This window comes from Mastomys coucha, unplaced genomic scaffold, assembly GCF_008632895.1.
Source record: "Mastomys coucha isolate ucsf_1 unplaced genomic scaffold, UCSF_Mcou_1 pScaffold12, whole genome shotgun sequence".
NCBI lineage: Eukaryota > Metazoa > Chordata > Mammalia > Rodentia > Muridae > Mastomys > Mastomys coucha.
In genome coordinates, this window is record NW_022196894.1 from 31,462,290 (window position 1) to 31,473,971 (window position 11,682).

At 46.3% G+C, this 11,682-nt stretch overlaps 1 protein-coding gene across 4 annotated transcripts in view; it reads left to right on the top strand.

Annotated features, from left to right (window-relative positions):
• The window catches only part of Heg1 (heart development protein with EGF like domains 1), an 86,024-nt gene extending 80,322 nt beyond the window's left edge, over positions 1-5,702 (top strand). For 3 of the 4 annotated variants that reach the window (XM_031363724.1, XM_031363723.1, XM_031363726.1), the window contains 2 exons: positions 661-835; positions 3,450-5,702. In XM_031363724.1, coding sequence (XP_031219584.1) covers positions 661-835; positions 3,450-3,599 — 325 coding nt within the window. In that variant the 3' untranslated portion in view covers positions 3,600-5,702. The remainder of the gene's footprint in view (positions 1-660; positions 836-3,449) is intronic. The other variant, XM_031363725.1, reaches the window with a different exon arrangement.
• The last annotated feature ends 5,980 nt before the right edge of the window (positions 5,703-11,682 follow it).

The following is an 11,682-nucleotide window of genomic DNA, read 5'->3' on the forward strand; positions in this document are numbered from 1 at the left end:
AAAAAAAAAAAAAAAAAAAAAGACAGTTGTCTTAACCATTTCCAGGCCATAAAACCTCACCACTTCTGAGCTCCTGAAATGACACCATGGAGAGTCTGTAAGCAGGTGGCCCCACTGAGGTTTTTGTGGTTTGTAAAGTTATAAATAAAACATTGGCTGGGGAGAGGAAAGGCCAGCCCCATCCCAGGTGGCTAGTAGCTGCAGATGAGCCAGGGGCTAAGTTTTCCTAAGCCAGAGCCTCCCTGTAGTCTGACATCCCCCCCCAAAACCCCCATGCTGGAAACCCAAGACCAGCACTGACACTTCACCTGTGGCTTCTGATATTTAACCACCACTGAGTTCCTTTCCCTCCATAGTCTTGTGAACGCTGATTCCTGTTTCCCTGGCTACCCCAAGGGCACAGTGCCCTCTTCTCCCAGAAGACAGCTCCTCCAGGATCATCTTCATGCCCCTTTTAGGCTCTTTACATTGGGAAATCTTTTTTGCATCTTTTTTTGAATGGCAGAGGGGACTCCTAATGGCAGTTTTAGTTTTTTAGTCAAATTCTAAATTATACTGTCTCATTTACATTGCAAAACACACTCCATCTTGTCGAAGATGTCACTTCCTGACACAACATATTGACAGAATTTGTTGCACAATTTTTTTTAATTCTCACAGAAAGAGTAAAAATGATATAAGTAAACTCATCTTCAAAAGTGGGGACTTCCAAATGTCCCCATACGCCGAGTACCCCAAGAATCCTCGCTCACAAGAGTGGGGCCGCGAAGCCATTGAGATGCACGAGAATGGAAGCACCAAAAACCTCCTGCAGATGACAGACGTGTACTACTCGGTAGGTGTCTGTGGCAGCCGGCCTCAGGGCCCCCAGCTCAGGGATTGCAGCTGAGGCTTCATGGGAATGGTGACATAAACCTCTAAGACACACCGCTTATTTACTGGTCTGTTTAGCGGTGGCCTAGTTGCATGGAGTTTTTCAGTGTGAGTATGACGGGCACTTCCACAGAGTAAGTTACTTTTAGAGAGTGGGAGTTGTAATTCCCAAACTTGCTTTTAAGAATAGGAACAAAAACTTCAAAGGGAGAATGTGGTTTCAGCCCCTCCCCCTCTCCCCTTATCCCCTTTGCTATCTTGTATCTCTCACCTCAAGTGCTTTGTCAGTCAAAACTCAGAGCTGGAAAAGGCATAGCATGAGTGACTCAAGGTCATCTTCACTGTGGAGGTTTTAGAAACTCAGTAGTCTTTAATAATTGGCTCCCCTGAGCCCAGGGCTACAGCAGTGTGAAAGCTGAGAGCTTACCTCAAGCCAGTGGTTCTCAGCCTTCCTAATGCTACGCGACCCTCCATGTTGTGGTGATAAAAATTATTTCTGTTGCTACTTCATGACTGTAATTTTGCTACTATTATGAATTGTAATTTAAGTATGTGTTTTCTGAAGGTCTGAGGCAACCCCTCTGAAAGGGTCATTTGACCCCCCAAAGGGATGAGACCCACAGGTTCAGAACCACTGCTTTAAGCTCCTCCTGCCCCACACTGAAGACAACACAGCTCTTATTTCTATTCCATTTGATTCAGCTTTAATTACACCATGTCAGCCATAAAGCAGACACAAATGGGGCTATCTGAACTGAAAAATAAACAGATGTCAGATGACTGCTAATCAGTTTGCTGTACGGCAATAAACATGAGACCTTGTGCTGTGGAGGCTTAATGGCACTAGACATTTCACTATAGAAACCCTCTGGTTGCTCTGGAGATTAATCAGGAGAATCAGACTTTGGATGGGAGGGGTGGGTTTGTTCCAGTGTGCTCTTTCAAGTTTTTCAGCCAGGAGGAAGAACCAGAAAGGTGGAGAAAATAAAGACGAAGCGCACCTCTCTATTTAAACTCTAGTTAAACGTTCCGTTTCTGAACAGGCATTGGCTTTTCCTTTCTGTCAGGGACATGTTTTCCTCTTCCCTAATGGAAGCTGTACTAAGTGTGTCCGATGCCCACATGCTTTGCTAGGGACTCCTCAGCCCTGGTGTGGTGTGGTATTTATAGCAAACAAGCAGGCTATCTCCTATGACCAAAAAGAAAGTTAGGGAGGAAAGGGCTTATTTGGCTTACACTACCACATAAGCTGTTCATTACTAAAGGAAGTCAGGACAGGAACTCAAACAAGGCAGGAACCTGGAGGCAGGAGTCAATGCAGAGGGTGTGGAGGGGTGCTGCTTACTGGCTTACTCAGTCTGCTTTCTTATAGAACCCAGAACCACCAGCTTAGGGATGGAACCACCCACAATGGGCTGAGCCCTCCCCCATCAATCACTAATGAAGAACATTCCTTACAGCTGAATCTCATGGAGGCATTTTCTTAATTAAAGTTCCCTCTTTTCAGATGATTCTAGCTGTGTCAAGTGGACCTAAAACTAGCCAAGACAAGTTCTATCTTCCCTTTATAGAAACAGAACTTGAGTTTAGAGCACCATGCTGTCACCTGAATGCCACTGTTCCTCACAGTGGGCACAAAGTGAGCAGCACCACACTGGCTCTCGTAGGTGTTTACAGTGCACACTCTCTGGTATTTTACCTCTACCAAAAAAAAAAAAAAATCATTTATCTCTGATGTTACATAAGGACTTTCCAGTGCTTCAGATACCTGGCCTGACTAATTTTTTTAAACTCCCTTTAAAATTAAAGTTAAAAGCCCTGCCAGGTGTAGTGGTACATGCCTATAATCCAAGCATGAGGCAGGAAGAGGTATGAAGATTGTAGGGGCAACCGGAGGGAGGGCTCAGCAGTTAAGAGCACTGGCTGCTCTTCCAGAGGACCTGGGTAGGAGCTCACAACTGTCTAACTCCAGTTCCAGGAGATCTGATGCCCTCTTCAGGCCTCTGTGAGAACCAGGCTAACAAGGGATGTACAGACATACGTGCAGGAAAAACACTCATAGACATAAAATAAAACTCAGAAAAAAATAATTAAAATAATTTTTTAAAAGAAGGAGATTGTGGGGCTGGAGAGATGGCTCAGCAGTTAAGAGCATTAGCTGCTTGTCTTGAGGACCCAGGTTCAATTCCTAGCACATGGCAACTCATTCTAGGACTAAAGGATCTGATGTCCTCTTCTGGCTTCTCAGACACTGAATCCATGTGGTAGATACTCATACATGCAGGCAAAAATGCCATACACATAAGAGAAAAAAAAGAAGAAGAAGAAGAAGAAGAAAGAAGAGACGTAGAGTTCCGGGTCACCAGGAACAGACAGCTTGACTACCCATCCTCTCCTCCTCTCCCACCCCACCTTATCTGAATATATAAATTGACCTGTGTGAGTTGTGCTTCCGGGAGAGACAGTGCTTTGCTATTTATGGGCCGCCCCATTTACGTTAATTAAAATGTAAAAAGTTTTACATGTATTTAAGTCCAGGAATAATTGACTCCTCTCCCTTTCCCATTGGCATCTAGCCCACAAATGTAAGGAACCCCGAACTTGAACGCAACGGACTGTATCCAGCCTACACTGGACTGCCCGGATCCAGACACTCTTGCATCTTCCCGGGACAGTATAACCCATCTTTCATCAGCGACGAGAGCAGGAGGAGAGACTACTTCTGAGTCCAGGAGACAGAGGGGGCCCCGTTTCTCTGAGCCACCTTCCCCGACATCTGGCTCAGAGGACTACACACAAAGGGAGCACCATGCACTAGCTGCTCCTGGGACTCGTCAGAGCCATGCTTGAGGGGCGTGACCACAGTGGAAGGGACAGATAGAGGCAGAACTGCAGGCCACTCATTCAGCACTGTTGCTACTGTGAACATGGTCGTGGGCCAGCGCTGAGTCTCTGAATGCCTGGAGCGTAGAACTGGATGGCTTCCGCAGCAGACCACTATGCTTCATTTCCAGGACCCAGTTTCTCCTTAATTTGCACTTTAATAGGTTGGGCAGGGACGTTTCATTTTGGACCCTTTTCCAGACTAGTCCAGAAATCCTCTCTTTCTGAGGACACTTCCCCAGGCCTCAGTTTGGTGATTGACTGGCAGCCAGGTGCTGGCACGTTTGTTTTTCTGCCTGGTGCCTTGTGCTAAACAACAGATGGAGGTAAATTAACCACTGTGAGGGAGCAGCCGAGCAGAGCAGCGCTGCAGTCAAGTGCAAAGTATTTTATTTAAGGTTTCTAGGTCTGTGCTCATTTCCAAGCCAATGCCATAAATGAGACCTTGATGTTTGCAAGGCTTGCCACAGAACTTTTTTTTTTTTAAGTCAAGGTGATACATTTGCTTACAATGTATTAGTTTTACTTTCCCAAGCAAGAATGAATCAGGGTAAAACAACATTCATTTGAATTTCATTAGAAGTATTCAGGTGCCCCTCAGTGTGTCTCAGCAGGCAATATCAGGCAGGTCCTACCTGTGGTGTGGTGGGATGTTTTTGACCCAGGAGGACTGCATGGAGCCTGGAGCTCTGACCATCAACGTGTAGCAGGGTGTAGTTGAAAACTACAACGTCTGCAGGGTGTAGTTGAAAAGGGAGAGGCAGTTGCAGGTGTGTGGGAGCTAGTGGTCTCACCAGTCTGCTGTAGGCCCCACAGCAGAATGGGACAGAGGAATGAACCGAATAACCTGACACATTCCCCGAACTCCAGTGCAGAAGCTGGGGGCTCCCCCAAGAAGAATGGGGAGCTAGGAAGAAGCTACCGGTAAGGGTACATACCTGCCGATCTTCAAACCCATAATGTCCACAAACTCAATGGAAACTTTTAACCACTTAAAGCTATTTATTCACTGAGGAGAGAACTTATTTACTCTCACCCAGCCATTGATGCATCTGTGTTCTTGTGCAGTGTCCCCTCAAGACTCTGCTATGGCCGGAGTCAGCTTTGGAGAACGAAAGCCTGACCAGCTAAGGGTCTGAGAGCTTGCTTTTGTGTTTTGCTTATTGTATTGTGGGATCCTGGGGGCGCGGCGGGGCTATGTGGTGTTCATAGCAGCTTGTGGGATGTCCTGGTTTGGGATGAGGTGGAGAGTCAAAGCATTATCCCCACCCGGACGCTGGAGACTCGACAGCATATATGTCTGGAAATGGGACAGCTATTGGAAATGGTTCTGTATGTGTTTCTTTGGCGTTCTCTGATGCCTCCAAAATTTATGAAGGTCCCCATCCTCTTTTAAGTAAGCCCTGTGTCCCATGGTCACCGCTGGACTGTCACCACTCACTCTTACCCCCTACAGCAGGACCGTTAGTCAGGTGCAGAGGATTTTAACCACGTGGCATTCATTAGTACAGAGAGGATTCTGCTGCTCGTGGTTGATGCTAACTTAAAGTTGCAAAGCATTGCCATCAAGAAGCCATGGGTCTTGTCTGTGTCTCTGTGTGGAACCCATGGCTCCTTGTGTTGTTGTGAGCCCCTGTGCTCTGCTTGCCTGAGCCCAGATTCCTTCTAGCCCTTCTGGCGATATGCCTGCTTGTCCCAGGCCTCGTGGCTATGGGAAGAGCCAGCGTGGTGGCTGTTCCCAAGACACACTTCTAATGTCTTCAGCTGGCAGCACAGCTGGTGAGCACCTGCATAGGGGGTGCAGATGACTCCCAGCTGGTGAGCACCTGTACGGGGCCAGGAGCCTCAAGCCCCACAGAATGAAGTGCCCTGTTCCTGGAAGAATTCCAGCATCCAGAAAAATGTCCTGTGAGTTCCAAAAATGCTTGCTGACTCGTGAGTCTGGCCCAGATAGAGCACAGTGAAATTGTTTTTGTTTTTTGTTTTTGTTTTTCTGTGAAAAACATGAGGAAAGCCCCAAACAAGGGTGCATTCGCACTGGGTCTACCGATTGCTGGTAGGGGAGGAGCTTGCAGAAGAAAGACCTCTGCCCACCATTGGGAGGAATGGGGTGTAGGTGCTCTCCTACTCGGGGTTACATCCAGAAGGAGCCCGGAGAGGACACCAGCAACCCATAAGCAGGACAGACATAATGAGCCCATGCCTGGACATGTAGAGTCTTTGCTGGACAGAAGTGCCCAGAGTCAGTCCCCACCCCTAGAATGGACAACTCGTGTGCATGGAAGTGTCACAGTCCTGAATTGGCGTCCCATGACAAGGGAAGTGGGCAGAAAGGAAAAGCCATACTGCCTAGGAAATGCTAGTATGGGCAAGACCCATACCAGGTAGAATCCTGGGGCATTCAGGAACAGGGCTAAGAAAGGGTGTATGTGTGTGGGAGGGGGGGATGCGGCGGGGGGGGGGGGGGGGCTTCCTGGATCCAGCCTGAGCTCTGTCTAAAACTCCAAGGATTTTTTGGTTTGGTTGTTTGTTGTTGGTTGTCTGTTTTCCTTTTTTCGAGTCATGAGCCAACTCGTGACACTGGGGCCTAGTCTTAGGAGGCTAAATGTTCCCACCATGGACCAGGCTCAATGCAACGTGTGTGTTAGCCAATGGTGAGCGTTCAGACAAGAGGCATGGGAATGTGGCTTCGGTGGCAGAGTGCTTGCCTAGCTTGTACAAAGCCCTGGGTTTTATCCTCAGAACCACAGAAACAGGGCGTAGTGGTACACTCTTAAATCCCAGCCCTCAGAAGATTGTGACAGGAGGGTCAGGAGTTCAAGGCCTTCCTAGAGAATAGGACAGCCTATCTTAAAAAGGAAAATATTGGCTGGTTCGTGGTTGGCAAGAGGCATGTTGGTACATGACTTAGGCCCTCAGAAGTGAAAGGGGGTGGTCTAGGTGGGTTTTTGACAAGCGCAGCCAGGCTGAGGCACCCATGTGAAGGCTGCCTGCCTTATTCTCTAGAGTGAGGTCACAACTCCCACATAGTAGAAGAATGAACCTGTGTGGGCTGAGGGCAGAGTTGAGTGTCTGAGGTGCTGAATGATCTTCCTCATTGGGGAGGGTACTTCTTGAAGCATCTAAGTCATGTGATTGGAGCAGTCAAGCTGCCTGGTGGTATTTGAGGTCAAAGACTAAGAGCTGACTATTAATTAGACCATTGTGGTCTAAAAGAGGAAGTTGTAAAAGTTGGCCCATAGGAGAGAGCTGCTTTGTGGGGAAGAGACTGGAGTCATCTTTCAAAGGCTGTCTATTCAAGTGTGAATGAAGTTCCAGAGTGGGCAGGTTAGCACCAACCCTGGAGCGTGGCTTTCGGGTGCCTCCTTAAGTCACTTTGCCCAGTAGTGACATGTAAGGATCTCTATAACTGTGGGACTTTGCCCAAAGCAGTAAAGCTGCCCTCAACTCAAAACCAGCGGCTTTACCCATATTTCTCAATTTATATTGATATTTCTTTTGAGACCAAAGCACTTCTTTGGGAAGAAGGACAATACAAAGTTTTGCATTTTTGGTATTTTATTTAAAACAGTCCATAACAGCAGATAGAAATGTTTATCTACCTGAAAGCTTTTGTTCTTTTTCTGCTTCTTTGAGAGGGTAGTCAGGAATGGGCCCCAGGGCCTTGCACATACCAGACAAGTGCCGTCCTGTGGAGCTACACACCCCAGCCCTCTCATTTCTTCTCAGTGTCAGTCCAAGGTTCTCACCAGCGTGTTTGGATATGGAAACGGTTCTGTATGTTACCTTTGGGAATGTGTGTTCTTTCTTTCCTTTTCTCAAATCCCCAAAGGGGAAAACACAATAGCAACATTGAAGTTAAAATAATAACTTTAAACTTTCTTAAAATAACTGGTTAAAATAATAGGAAAATTAAAGTATTAAATGTCAATCAATTCACTGTACTTCAGTGTCTCCAAAGGCTCACACCCCTTTATGTCTGGTGCAAACTTTAGCCTGCACAATAGCCTGTGAAACCAAAGTGGGACCGTTTAGGTCTGAAAGTAGGCAGGTCCTGGCCTGCCTGTCACATGAGCATCTTCAAAGAGAACATTTCCAGTGGGGCTTCCTGGTAGAGTCTGCTATCATTTTAAATGTCGGGCTCAATGTCCTTGTGCTGAATTGTTGAGGACAGGGTAAAAATAGTGGTGGCATGGAGCCAGTTTGTCAGGGGAACTGAATCAACTCCCTTAACTTTGGGCATTATCTAGGCCTGCTCTACAGAGAAAAGGATGGTTCGCCATGAGTTGCTGTGACGTATGTGTGTGGCTGGTGTTACAGTTAAATGGAAATGAGGCTGCAGTACGAACTCCATTCCGTTTGTCCTGGATTTTGTTCTGTACGCCTTTAATGCTGACACCCGGGTTGACTGTGTGAGACCCATCATGAGAATGTTATTTAAAGTTGTATTATAATGTCACCCCCACTAATTATTCAGTACTGTAGTAGCAATGTATTATTTGTAAGAATTTGGTTATTTTTATACTTATATTCACCCAAGTCTGGCGTTCTAGTCAGCAAAAAATGATGCAATAAAATTAGTAAGTTTTCTCTTAAAACAAGCAAATGAGTGTGTAAGTGGTTATTATTATTATTATTATTATTATTATTATTACCAGCACACCATTTAAATAGATAAAGTGGATAGTGGACTTTGAATGGCAAATGGAGGCAATGAGTCACCTCTCTGTCCTTAGTGCCCTAAAGCAAAGAAACACACTGTTGATGAATGGGTGGGTGGATGGATGGATGGATGGATGGATAGATGGATGGGTGGGTGGGTGGGTGGATGGATGGATGGATGGATAGATGGATGGGTAGATGGATGGTGGATGGGTAGGTGGGCAGGTGGATAGGTGGGTGGGTGGATGGATGGATGGATGGGTAGGTGGGCAGGTGGATAGGTGGGTGGGTGGATGGATGGATGGATGGATGGATAGACGGATGGTGGATGGGTAGGTGGGCAGGTGGCTGGCTGGCTGGCTGGGTGGATGGATGGATGGATTGATTGACCTACCTAAGTGATAAAGACCTAACTCCGCTGTAACACCCGTCCTCTCTCTAATTGGAGAGTCAGGTCAGGCACTGACTGCTACCTGTGCCCACTCCATGCCAACTCCTCTTGTCTTGGAGATGGGACAGTAACTAATCATGTCTGAGAATCTAAGGGTCTTTAAAACCAGTCCATGAACCTTTCATATATGGTGGCCAAGGATGTGGCTGTATAGCTAAATAAATGTTCACCAATATGTTCATTAACTGCTTCTTTGGAAGCCTCTCATATACTTTTTTTTTTTAATTTATTTATTATGTATACAGTGTTCTGCCTGCATGTATGCCTTCACACCAGAAGGGGGCACCATCTCTCCAGCCCATCTCTTATATACTTTATGGGGGGAAAAAAACCTTCATATTATTGGAAGCCAACAACCACAGCTTAAGGCATAAGAGCATCTTGTCAACAGAGTCAATCAGGCTGTAGCTCATCAAACAGTTCTGGATGGCCTGTACCTTTCTCCCTCTTACCCTCCTCCACTAACAGTCCCCAACTGAAATGCCTCTCATGCCTCTCTCTCTCTCCTCTCTCTCTGTCTCTCTCTATATCTATCTATCTATCTCTCTATCTATCTATCTATCTCTCTCGCTCTCTCTCCTCTGGTTTTTTGAGACAGGGTTTCTCTGTGTAGCCCTGGCTGTCCTGGAACTCACTCTGTAGACCAGGTTGGCCTTGAACTCAAAGATCCAACTCCCTCTTCCTCCTAAATGCTGGAATTAAAGGCATGTACCACCACTGCCCAGCCCTTCTCTCCCTTTTTAATGCTAAATAATATTCACTATATACACCTATACCAGTTTGTCTAGCCATTGGTCAGTGGACACTTAGGTTATTCCTACATCTTGGCTTCTGAGACTAGTGCTACATTTTGATAGCTGTTTCAAAGCCAAGATGGAAGCCTTTTGCCTTATCAGGTGGGCCTGCACGTTCAGCTTACTTGAGCCTCCACCCTGGCTGAGCCTCTGCCTCAGGGTCTGGTTTTCTGGGAAGGAAAGTTCTTCAAGCATCCTGAGACTCAGCCTGAAGACTTCTGTACTTGCGGACACCCCTTTTCCAGTCTCTTGGGAAGCAAAGGCCAGATGCATAGCGCAGTGATTATCCTTGGGCAGAGTCCGCCTGTGGCACTTGTGGCTCTGATAACGGCTGTGACATCATGCAGCTCTTGGCATAGGAAACAGAAACTTGAGATTAGGAAGGTGGTGCAATAGTGAGCGTCTGCTGACTTTTAGACTTTATAAGATCATTCTGTACTGATGTTTAATATAAGGCTTTCTTCTATACTTTTCTGCTGTTTCTTCCTAAATTACAATGACAGGCCCGAGTTTAACCCACTGTCATCTGAACCCGCCCCCCCCCCCAACATAAAGGGACGACCAGTTAGCTCAGACTTATAACTGGGGATGGATAGCAGAACAGTGTTGTCAGATATTCTATGCTAAGGGCTCCCCGCACAGCTAGGAAACAATTACTAAAGCAAACAAGGATTAGTTCTGGACAAATCATAAAAAGTACATCAAAATCAAAGGCCCTGGGCATGGTCACCTGTGCCTATAATCCTAGAGGTTGAAGCAGAGGGATGACAGCAAGTTTCTTAAGTGGCTAGCCTGGACAAACTGAGGCACCTAGCAGGCTTTGTCTGAAAGAAAGAGAGAGACTGCCAGATGTGTCTAACCTGTGGTCCATGGAGCACATGCATCCCAGGATGGCTGTGAATGCAGCCCAACACATTTGTAGATGAAGCATTGAGTTCCAGTGGGGGAATAATGTGTGGAGCGTGGAGTAACTATGCAATTGAGCATCACCGAAAAAATTTAAAGGAACAAACTACTGTAATAGGGAGAGATGCAGGGGCTGGAGAGATGACTCAGCAGTTAAGAGCACTGACTGCTCTTCCAGAGGTCCTGAGTTCAAATCCCAGCAACCACATGGTGGCTCACAACCATCTGTAATGGGATCTGATGCCCTCTTCTGGAGTGTCTAAAAACAGCGGCAGTGTACGCACATATATAAAATAAATACATACATAATTAAAAAAGTAAAATTCAGATTGGCTTAGCAGTCAAGGACACTCACTGCTCTCAGACCTGGGTTCTACTCTCAGCACCGCATGGCAGCTCACAACTTCCTGTCACTTCATTTCTAAGGGGTTTGATGTCCTCTTCAGACCTATTTGGGCTCCTGCATGCATGTGGTACACAGACATACACAGACACAAAACTGCACAAGTACATTTTTATGCTGAACAAAAAAAGTCTACACACCAAGTCCATTTACAGTTCATTCTGGAAAGGATAAAAGCGCAGAAAGTTCAAGAGTGATTGACAGAAGGTTGAAAGGAGACTTTCCAGTCACCAACGCTCTCCAGAACTTTCTTCCAGTCACATGGTAGCATCCCCCTCCTCAACCCTTGACAGGGCCTGCTTTGGCTGAAGATGTGAATTAAGGTGAAATGTGTCACTTCTGGAAAAAAACACTTTTAAAAATTAGTATGTGGGGTTAGGTGCAGGAGGCAGAGGCAAGTGGATCTCAAGGTTCAAGATCAGGCTAAGCTACATAGCCAGTATCATGAGACCACTTAAACACAGGATTAGCCGAGCAGTGGTGACCCATGCCTTTAATCCCAGCACTTGGGAGGCAGAGGCAGGCAGATTTCTGAGTTTGTGGCCAGCCTGGTCTACAGAGTGAGTTCCAGGACAGCCAGGGCTATTCAGAGAAATCCTGTCTCGAAAAAACAAAAAACAAAAAAACAAAAAAACATAGGATTGCTCAATGTCAGAGCACATTGCAAAGCAACAAAAACTTTCAAGAACAACAACAAAAGAATTCAAATT